This window comes from Protopterus annectens, chromosome 7.part1 (assembly GCF_019279795.1).
Source record: "Protopterus annectens isolate FY-2018-M chromosome 7.part1, PAN1.0, whole genome shotgun sequence".
NCBI classification, from domain to species: Eukaryota; Metazoa; Chordata; order Ceratodontiformes; family Protopteridae; genus Protopterus; species Protopterus annectens.
Genome location: NC_056740.1, coordinates 528,213,520 through 528,225,535, shown reverse-complemented (window position 1 = coordinate 528,225,535; position 12,016 = coordinate 528,213,520). Strand labels below are relative to the sequence as shown.

General features: G+C 43.4%; 1 protein-coding gene across 1 annotated transcript in view; it reads right to left on the bottom strand.

Moving 5' to 3' along the window:
• The window catches only part of RFX7 (regulatory factor X7), a 1,464,252-nt gene that overhangs the window by 234,522 nt on the left and 1,217,714 nt on the right, over positions 1–12,016 (bottom strand). Inside the window, exon 7 of the mRNA XM_044078963.1 lies at positions 10,635–10,719. Within this exon, the coding sequence (XP_043934898.1) occupies positions 10,635–10,719 (85 nt within the window). The remainder of the gene's footprint in view (positions 1–10,634; positions 10,720–12,016) is intronic.

Genomic DNA, 12,016 nt, shown 5'->3' with positions numbered 1-12,016 from the left:
TCGAAATTTGCCATTTAAGTTCGTCTAATTCTAACATCAATTGCCAAGGACCCCCTCTGATATTCAAAATTCTTTGTTGGAGTATAATAAATTTAAATGAGTGAGATGGATGCTGCGAAATATGCTTAGCTAAAGCATTATTAAGGTTCAATTTATTGATAGCATAAATGTGTTCGTACACCCTCTGTCTAAATTTTAGATCTTAATCTTATAGGTGATCTTTATGATCTAATGAATATTTTCACTTATTCATTACATCATAAATATAGAAAAGATATATTGTATAAAAATTGGTCGGTTATTAAGAACAACGAACATTTATTGGAAGCTTTAGGGCATAGACCAAAGATCACCTATAAGAGGGGCCCAAACTTGAAAAACATTCTTGAAAAAAAGCATAATATCTGTGTTTCACATTCAAATATAAGAGGGATGTTCAAATGCGGTTGTTGCCAGCAATGCAAAGTTATACTTACTGGTCAAACTTGTTCTATTAATGAAAAAAAGTATTTTCTTAATTCTAAATACAATTGTGAAAGTAAGATGGTTGTATATGCAGCTTTATGCCAACAATGTAATAGGTTCTATATAGGAAAAACAGAGAGAAAATTTAGACAGAGGGTGTACGAACACATTTATGCTATCAATAAATTGGACCTTAATAATTGCTTTAGCTAAGCATATTTCGCAGCATCCATCTCACTCATTTAAATTTATTATACTCCAACAAAGAATTTTGAATATCAGAGGGGGTCCTTGGCAATTGATGTTAGAATTAGACGAACTTAAATGGCAAATTTCGACCAATGCACAGTCATATCCTGGTCTAAATGAAACATTGTCAATTAAATGTATGCTTAAATTATTGTCATTAAATAGGTAGATGAGATAATATTGATTTATACATGTGTTTAGACATTTTTTATATTCATATCTTTATCAATATTTGTATATATATATATATATATATATATATATATATATTTACATTAATATTTATATATTCATCATAATGGTTATATAGTACAAATAGGTACGAATACTTATACACTGAATAATATTCAAATATATTCTATAGTTTTTAAACCTTGGTAGGGGTGAATTCATACATATTGTTTTAAGGCAATAGGCTTAGGAATTACAAGCAATATGAATACATGCATTTACTAGTATCTGTTTTTATTTTATATGGGTATAATATTTATTGCATTCATGACTTTAAAGGACTAAATCAGTAGAACTAATACACAAATTTATGTATTTGTATATTTGTTAGAGTAGTGAGTTTTCTGTACCTGTTTTGAAGGATTTATTAAGATTTTTTACATCTAATGTTTTAGCTAGTGAGCATTTCCCTTTTAATTAGGTATCATCATTTAATTAATGAATGTATTTAAGCTGTTATTACTGCTGTACCCACTGTTTGTCTGAAGAAGGCTTAGTAGAGACTAAGCCAAAAGCGCTTACATTAAACAGTGAATATTACTTAGAGTCTATTCTCATTGTTTCCAGTTCCGTTTTGTTTGTTTCTTTAACAGTTTTCTTTTTTGCAATTTGTTTCGGGGCTCTTAGTAGGGGAAGGCAGGATTTGACTTGATCTTGTAGGACCTGAATTCTTGCTGCCGGTAAAAAGGCGCGCATTCTTTTTGTGTCTAAGTCTGCGCCTATAAAGGTAATACGCTGAGATGGCTGTAGTACAGATTTTTGCAAATTGAACGTAATCCCTAAGAAACGGCCCAAGGTGAACGTGGCGCTGAGCGCCTGGAATAGTAGATGCTCGGAGGTGGCAGTAAGGAGCCAGTCGTCTAGATATGGAAACACTTGGAATCCCAGACTTCTCAGGTGAGCAGTTACCACTGCCAGACACTTGGTGAACACCCTGGGGGCTGTGGTGAGACCAAAGGGCAGTGCTCGGAATTGGAAATGACTGACTCCGTGGCGGAAGCGTAAGTGTCTCCTGGACTCTTGAGCTATCGGAATGTGATAGTAAGCATCCTGGAGATCTATGGAGCACATCCATGCATCTTTTTCCAGCAAAGGAAGAATAGATTGAAGAGTGACCATTCGGAATTTGGACTTTTTTACAAAACGATTCAATGAACTGAGGTCCAAAATGGGCCTGAAGTCCCCTGTCTTTTTTGGTACCAAAAATAATCTTGAGTAAGTTCCTAATCCGATCTGGTCGATGGGGACAGGCTGGATGGGTCCTTTTTCTAGCAGCTTTGAAACCTCTAATGCTGCCTGATCCCGCTGACTGGGTGGTACGTCCGGGATTTCCCTTAAAGAAAGGGGGGGTTTGTTGAAGGGGATGTATCCTCCGGTAATAATGCGAAGCACCCACTGATCGCTTGTTATGGATTCCGAAGCTTGTGGGTGCGCCGCAAATCGACCCCCGACTGGCTCCGGAGATGCACAGTCGGGCAACAACTCAGAGACGCTGGTTGTATGAAGAACCACGAAAGGAATCGCGGTCTCCAGAGTTACGGGGGCCTCTGCCACCTCTGGGGCGGAGTCTTCCAGAATTTCCCCCTCCCCTGCCTCTGGAGGGGGAATCACTGGGTGGAGTAGGGAAAGACTTCTGAGATTTTCTAAACCACATTTTCCCTCCTCTCTGAGCCTTGGGGTAAGGCCTAGAAGGAGCGGAAAATCGGGCCCCAACGGCAGTCAAAGTCTTGCCCTCCTGCTCGCACCGAGTTAGTGTGTCCTTCACCTTGGGTCCAAACAAAGATGACCCATCAAAGGGGCGTGAAGGAAGACTTGAAGGCCTCCCAAGCGAACACAAGCGTAACCAGGCGTGTCTCCTGAGGGCGACGCCTGTTCCTCAGCTCTACTCGCCTTCGGCCGCATAGGAAATGAGCCTCATGGACGAGTTAACAATAGAAAAGAGGGTAGTCATCTGGGCGCCAACAGTCGGGGCCAGCGCCTCAGGTAGATTACCAAGAAGGGAGTCATTTAGCTCTTTGAGGAGATCCCTTTGGAGCCTCGTAAAATGACATAAGTAGTTCAGCGACCGTAAGGTAAAGGCCGCTGAAGACAGGGTACGCTTCCTGTACCTATCCATGCTCCTGGAATCCTTATTAGGAGGATGAACAGACGTTGAAGCCTCTGCCACGTCCTGCTGTGTGGCAGAAGCCACCACCAAAGCATCTACAGGCACACCCTTTGTGAGAAATTCCTTCTGGGGGCTGACAAAACTTATTGGGCCTCGCAGGCACCGGTTCCACAGAATCAGGGTGTTCCCACCTTCGAGAAACCAAATCAAGGAGTTCATCAAGGGCGGAGACACCCAGGAGGCGGAAGGCTGGGCCCCAAAGGCCTTGAGGAAGACTGACTCCTCAGCTGAAGGGGTTTTGGCTTGCCAGTCACCTCTCTGTCTCAGAATCTCCAAGATATCTGAGAAGGAGATATCATCCGAAGATGATTTGGGGGACCCTTCTGCGTCATCGAGGTCAGTATCCGATGTAACAGACTCATCTTGGGAGTCTACGTGCTTCCTCTTACACAATTTCTTCCGTGGGGGTTCGTCCGAAGCAGTTTCGGACGGACCACCCGGAAGAAGGGAACCCCCGATGGGGGTATCCTCAGGCCCTGGGGCCCCGCTGCCGGGGAGCTGCAACACAACAGAGGCACCAGTCTCCAAATCTAGGGACGGTATGGTAGAATCTTGCTGAACCGGCAAAGGCATGGCCAGCGCGCTCCTCATGGCCTCAAAGGCCGGACCTCCAGAATCCAAGGAGGTCACTGGTCTAGAGGCCACGATGGCACTGGGAATTCCAGCAGCCGATGCTCCGAGAGGAAGACTAGGCACCGAAGCACCCAATCCCAAAGTGTTCCCCTCGGGCACGGCTGAAGAGGTTGCAGTACCAAACCCTGAACCGGAGGACAGGGTAGGAAGCACAGTCGGAACCGAGAGACCTCAAAGGGGTCTCTGCTCCGACCGTATGGCTCCGCTTTGCTCCACCACCACTGACTCCAACGGCTCCGAGGAGGTTAGAGGAGGAATCGAATGTGTTGGAGGGGGGATCGGCTCCGAAGCTAACTGTGCTGGAGCCGAGACCAATTTAGTAAAAACTGGAGATTGGAACAGCCTCTGTATCACCCTATCCAGGTCCGAATCAGAGAGTCTCGATGATTTAGAGGAGGTAGACAATCGAGAAGACTTTCCTCTTGGCTCCGAGAGAGAAGGGGACCGGCTCCGAAACGGCTCCAACGCTATCGGCGCCGGTTCCACCACAGCATGGACCACCATCGGCGCCGACGGAGCTTTCTTCGGAGCCGAGGGGGAAGAGTCTGAGCTGCACACCTCCACCGGCTCCGAAGCCATTGGAACCGATGGAGATGATTCACCTCTCGATACTCCAACCTGCGGCTCCGAAACCAATGGAGCCGAGGCAGACCCTTCGACCCTCGGCCCCGAAGTCAGTGGAGCCGAGGAAGAAGAAGTCAATTTTGGCTTTTTAGTAGACGGCTCCGACGGACTTGTCGGAGCCGACGACCTTTTCTTTTTGGAAGCAACAGGTGGATCTAAGGCTTCCTCAAAAGAAGGTTTAATAAGCCCTTTCAAAATTAGCTTGTTCTTGCGTTCTTGAAGAACTCTAAAGGAGAACGCATGACAGACGCTACAAGTCTCTTGCAGATGTTTCGGCCCCAAACAATAAACACAGACTGAATGGCTGTCTGTAATGGACATTTTATAACTGCACCGAGTGCATTTTTTAAAGACTGACTTTTGCTCCTTAGACATAATACAGGCCCTTCAACAAGTATTAAAACCTGACTTTACAACAACAAGTAAGCAGTATAAACAAAATTGCACCACCTGAAGAGCGCGAGACACACTGGTGCGAGTACTGAGGAAAAAAAATTTTACCTCACAACAAACAGTCACAGACAAAACAAGTTCAACGGCCCAAAGCCTTCTAATTTAAACGGGCTTGGCCCGAAAAACAATTAACCAAAAAAATTAATTAAAGCTGAACAGCACTCAAAGGTAGGGCAAAGACCCTCTAACTTAAACGGGCCTTGCCCGACTGAAAAGAATAAAGTACCAGAAGACACTCAAACACACAAAATATATAAAATAGTAAGGAATAGCTGTTAAAACAGCTGTTTGGTTAATATAGACAAAAACCCCAAGGTCAAAGACCAATAAAGGTAAAAAAAGAACCACTTAGCTCCAGCCAAATCGAGACCACATCCAGCTTGTAAAGCGGCAAACGAGATCTGGGGAAGCAGGTGTAGTGCATCCTGGGATAAGGAGTAGCCCAGCCAATGACAGACTTCGTGCTAGTGTATTAGTTGCCGAGTCGGAGCCGATGGATCGGCTCCGAACCCATCTGTTATGAATGTAGGCGAGATAGGATCCCATTACATCAGGGGTTTCCTAAGCCTCAATCAATGGGTGAATGTGTGGAGAGAAGAGGAGAATCCAAGGTCTTGAGTTTCAATATGGAATCTATGCTGCTGGACTTGAAAGATGCTCCATGTGATGTGGATAGGCACTTTCATGCTCTTAATGGTCAAATGTGGGAGAATCATTGTTCACAGCCTGAAGCACATGCCTAAACTCAGATGCTGGAAGATGCCACTCCTGCACTCCTTTCCATGTTGGTCAGCAAAAGTGTGAAAGCTGATCTCTTGCTAGTCCAGAAGAATACTTTTCTGCTCCGAGGAATGAAAGGCGGTCTCTTGAATAGACTTTGAATGATGCCTGAACGCCAGATCTCCTGCCTTCTACCATCAGTCTTGTCACAATGCATACATGCTCAATCTATGGAACAATCCTGTGGACCTTTGGGGGGGGGGCTGCTGGGATGACAGCAAAATCCAAGATTCTAAGTTCAGCTGAGAAGTCTTCATCTAGGGAGACCTGAAGAACTTGCTCCATGTTACCTGTTTGGGCATATTGACGTTCCTGACACTTGAATGAGGATGCTTCTGTTCTGAAATCCTTCAATACAGCCCATCAAAAGATATGCTAGTGGCACACCTCCTGTACTCTGCTTAAAGTCAGCTGATAAAAGGTATGAGACTGATGACTTGCTAGCTGAGAGAAAACTTGTGCTTCCTGAGAAATGCAATAAAGCCTCATGAATGGACTCTGAAATGAGTCGCCCTGACTGATGCCTATGTCCTTTAACTTCACCTGTCAGTTCAGCAAGAATCTTGGATCAAGAGAAGCACCCTCCTGTCGATTTCTACACCATCCACAACTGCCATCTTCCTCTGCACACAATGCAGGTTGTGAGACTGATCCAGTGGTCTTTTTTCAAAGATGTGTGGTAGTTCAAAACCAGTAGTAAATTATGACAATATCTGTACAGTAATGAAAGTTAATGTACAGTAATGAGCAATGCATTTAACAACCATTTTACAGCAGAGATGTAACATCATCCACCAATACTTGCGCAGTTTCACATTTAGTGGAGAAAATAAGTCTTCTTCTTTTGGCTGCTCCCGTTAGGATCAACTGTTTCCATTTCTTTTTGTCCTCTGCATCTTGCTCTGTCACACCAACCACTTGCATGGCCTCTCTCACCACATCCATAAACCTTATCAAAGGCCTCCCTCTTTTCCTGTTACCTGGCAGCTTCATCCTTAGCATATTTTTCCCAATATACTCTGCATCCCTCCTCAGCACATGTCCAAACCAACGTAATCTTGCCTCTCTGGCTTTGTCTCCAAACCTTCCAAACTGGGCTGACCCTCTAATATACTTATTCCTAATCCTGTCCATCCTCGTCACACCCAATGCAAATCTTAACATCTTCAACTCTGCCATGTCAAGCTCTGACTCCTGCCTTTTTGTCAATGCCACTGTCTCCAACCCGTATAACACAGCTGGTCTCACTACCCTCTTGTAGACCTTCCCTTTCACTCTTACTAGAACTCGTCTGTCACAAATCACTCCTGACACTCTTCTCCACCCACTCCACCTGCCTGTACTCTCTTCTTCACCTCTCTTCCACACTCACCATTACTCTGAACTGTTGATCCCAAGTACTTAAACTTATTCACCTTTGCCACCTCTACTTCCTGCATCCTCACCATTCCTCTATCCTCCCTCTAATTCATACACAAATATTCTGTCTTAATCCTGTTGACCTTCATTCCTCTTCTCTCTAGAGCATATCTCCACCTCTCCAAGGTCTCCTCCACCTGTTCCCTACTCTCACTACAGATCACAATGTCATCTGCAAACATCATAGTCCACGGGGACTCCTGTCTGATCTCGTCTGTCAACCTGTCCATCACCATTGCAAATAAGAAAAGGCTCAGAACTGATCCTTGATGTAATTCCACCTCCACCTTAAACGCATCCGTCACTCCCACCGCAGACCTCACCATTGTCATACTACACCGATACATATCCTGTACCACTCTTACATACTTCTCTGACACTCCCAACTTCCTCATACAATACCACAACTCCTCTCTAGGCACTCTGTTATATGCTTTCTCTAAATCCACAAAGACACAATGCAGCTCCTTCTGACCTTCTCTGTACTTCTCCATCTCAGAGCAAACATCACATCTGTAGTGCTCTTTCCTGGCATGAAACCATACTGCTGATCACTAACCATCACCTCCCTTCTTAATCTAGCTTCCACTACTCTTTCCCAAAACTTCATGCTGTGACTGATCAGTTTAATCCCTCTGTAGTTACTACAGCTCTGCACATCACCCTTATTTTTAAAAATCTGTACCAAAACACTTTTTCTCCATTCCTCAGGCATCCTCTCACTTTCCAAGATTTCATTAAACAATCTAGTTAAAAGCTCCACTGCCATTTCACCTAAACACCTCCATGCTTCCACAGGTATGTCATCTGGACCAACAGCCTTTCCATTCTTCATCCTCTTCACAGCTATCCTTACTTCCTCCTTGCTAATCCACTGCACTTCATGACTCACTATCCGCACATCATCCAACCTTCTCTCACTCTCATTCTCTTCATTCATCAACCCCTCAAAGTACTCTTTCCATCTGCTCAACACACTCTCCTCGCTTGTGAGTATGTTTCCCTCATTATACTTTATCAACCTTACCTGCTGCACATCTTTACTAGCTCGGACCCTCTGTCTAGCCGATCGGTACAGGTCCTTTTCTCCCTCCTTAGTGTCCAACCTTTTATACAACTCTTCATACGCCTTATCCTTAGCCTTCGCCACCTCTCTCTCTGCCATGCACCTCATCTCCTTATACTCTTGTCTACTTTCTTCATCTCTTTGACAATCCCACTTCTTCACCAACCTCTTTCTCTGTATACTCTCCTGTACTTCTTCATTCCACCACCAGGTCTCCTTGTCCTCCTTCCTCTTTCCAGATGTCACACCAAGCACCTTTCTAGCCATCTCACTAGTTCTGCTGTAGTTACCCAGCTATTCGGTAATGCTTCACTGCCACCCAGTGCCTGTCATAACTCTTCCCTGAACATCACCTCACAATTACCCTTTTTCAATTTCCACCGTTTGATCCTTGGTGCTGCCCTCACACTCATCCTCCTCTTCTTCATCACCAATGTCATCCTACAAACCACTATCCTATGCTGCCTAACTACACTTTCCACTGCCACCACTTTACAGTCTTCAATCTACTTCAAACTGGCCTTTCTACATAAGATATAATCCACCTGTGTGCATCTTCCTCCACTCTTGTATGTCACCCTATGCTCCTCCTTCTTGTTAAAATACGTATTCATCACAGCCATGTCCATCCTTTTCGCAAAATCCACTACCATCTGACCTTCTGCATTCCTTTGCTTAACACCATACCTACCCATCACTTCCTCATCCCCTCTGTTCCCTTCACCAACATGCCCACTGAAATCTGCTCCAATCACCAGTCTCCCACCCTTGGGTACAGTCATCACCACTTCATCAACTCACTCCAAAATGTTTCTTTTTCATCCATCGTACGCCCAACCCGTGGAGCATATGCACTAACAACATTCATCATTACACCATCAATTTCCAGCTTCATAAACATCACTCTGACACTCTTTTCACCTCCAAAACACTCTTAGCATACTGTTCCTTCAGAATAATGCCTACGCTATTTCTCCTACCATCCACACCATGATAAAACAATTTGAAACCGCCTCTGATACACCTAGCGTTGCTTCCCTTCCATCTGGTCTCTTGCACACACAATATACCAACCTTCCTTCGGTCCATCATATAAGCTAGCTCTCTCCCTATACCAGTCATACTGCCAACATTCAAAGTTCCAATCCTCACTATCACAGTCCTAGCCTTTACCTGCCTTCGGGCATGCCTTCCCCCTCTTCTCCTCCTTCGGCCAACAGTAGCCCAATTTCTGCCAGCACCCTGTTGGCCAACAGTACTGGTGGCGGTCGTTGTTAACCCGGGCCTCGACCGATCCGGTATGTATTTCTGTACTGTTGTCTGCATGCATGATTTGGCAAAATTTTATGCTGGATGCCCTTCCTGACGCAACCCTCCCCATTTATCCGGGCTTGGGACCGGCACAAAGAAATGCACTGGCTTGTGCATCCCCAGTAAATTCTAAATATTTACATTTTATACAGTTTGAATATGCACAAACAAGTAAGACAGAATTAACTAAAAATTAAAAAAAGGAAGGAAGCGAGGGGTGGAAGACTTAAATGACTCCTTTCCAAAACTCCTGTGAGTGGCTAGGCTGAAGGCTTTTGGCACGTAAGGCTAGGCTTCATGCCCTGCTCCATTCTTAGGTAGTAAAGACAGTGTTGGTTTGGGTCCTGGGTTGTGAGCCATTAGCAACAGGAACATTTTAAAGGTTTACACATTTTTGGCATCCGAAGTGTTAACTTTCTTATAAGAAACAATAACATCAAGACCCAAACTCTGCAAGTGGCACAAAAGAACTGGGGGCTGCATGGGCTAGATGGGAATTTAATCTCCCATGCTCTATCCACAAAATATAATTTTACATTGTTAGCACCTTGGTACTAACTACTTACTAACAAAAGCCATCAGGGAAAGTGTACTAAGAATTCAGTAGATCTTCCTTAATAAAGCTGTAGACAAACAAAATACACACACACACACATTTTCTCTGCTTCTAAATTACCCAACATCTGAAAGAATATGTATGCTGATGTGTAAAATGCACACACTTCAATATTCAGTATGTAAGCAAACAATGCAGTACACATAGTCCACATCAAACAATGCAGTACACATAGTCCACATCAAACAAAGCAGTACATATAGTCCACATCAAACAATGCAGTACACATAGTCCACATCAAACAATGCAGTACAAAGTCCACATCAAACAATGCAGTACACATGGTCCACAATAAAATAAAAACAGATTGCAGCTCTTCTGGGGAAAGTAGTATTACCAACCACAAAGGTGTGTGTGTGTTGGTCTCACTAGTATAAGAAAAATCATCTTTTAACCCGCCTTTGCAAGGCCATTTGTCACTTATTTAAATCTAACTTTTTAAAGCAGCACTGAAGAACGCCAATAACATTCTAATGTTACACAACATGCAATGCATATTTGTATTATATGAGGAACAGATGCAGTGCTACTTTTATTGCATATAAAGAAGTTATAAGAACCAACCATTTAAAAAAAAAAAAAAAAAAAAAAAAAAAAAAGACAATAAAAATTCATTTTACCCCTTCTCCTGATTTGTGGAAATCGAGGTTAGGCAGTGATGGCATTTGAACGTAAGCTTTCTTTCTCAGTCCACTGTAGCAATACGTAATAAGATGTCAAGGAACAGAAAATACAATAATGTTCTATTTTAACCATTACATTAGCTTTATTGTCAAGATTACCAACAAACACAGATCAAGCAAAATAAACCACAGATTTCTAAAAGAGTGGAGAATTGCAGCCCTATACTATAGCAATGATAAAATGTTTGCCTGCATGACTGGGAAATTATCATGCAATTCATTGAGAAAAAACAGCTGAAATGCAAAAACAAACAGCTTCTGCGGTTGGAGAACAGGTAAAGCAGCCTTGGACTACTACGTGCTTAAACATAAGGTAGATGAGAGAGAGGCAACTAATAGAAGAACTTTTGCTGTCCATTTACAAAAGCAGAAATATTTAAAACTCTAGACTGTATTCCAGGGTTTGATGACAAACTGCTCCAAATTCCAGTTAATACTGTAAATTAGTAATGCCAGTGTCCTATGAAGAAGTCTAAAGAAAGCCAGAAAACATTGCCATTGTACCAAGAGTAAACAAAGAGCAAACAATGGTACACTTGACATGCACTTCAACTACACATTTGTTACCATTCATTAAACCCTCAAGGTACAAACTGCTTCTTTCCATAATGCTTGAAGCTGTAACTTTCTCAGATCACTCTGTCTGCAGACAAAGACCGAAGCAATCAAACAATGGAGCACAGAAACACTGCTGGAAGCTCCTAGCCTTAACACTTTGGGTTTAATTTCTAAAAAGCACAATGCATGAAAAACGTACAGTTGTGTACACTTACCATAAATGTAGATGTTTAAGTGTATTCACTGTTGCAGTCATTACATTTGGGTAATCCTGCTGGCAGGTTGCCCTCAGTCGGCCTGAATTCCAAAGTCCTGGGTCCTGCGTCGGCTGCTGTCACCCCTTCCCTGACGTCAGGTCATCAGGGGTATAAAAGATGCGGCCAACGCCATTTTCTTTAGTTTTTCTTGCCCCAGATGTCAGGTGCCCCCTAAAAGGGTAGCCAAAATTTATATATATATATATATAAATACACGCATCAATATAAACTTTACCTTCATCTACAAGCAAATACACCACATAGGTTGTATAAATCAGAGAAGGAAAGATAGGTTCCATCAGAAGAAAAGGGTGATGGCAGGTGGGTAACCTGGACTGCAACAGTGAATACACTTGAACATCTACATTTATGGTAAGTGTACACAACTGTACTATGTTCTTCGTGTTTCACTGTTGCAGTCATTGCATTTGGGCAGAGTCCCAAAGCTATGGATGGGAGGCTGGAGCTAAACAGCGTTAGGAGTGGCTATGAGGCCCTGCAGAA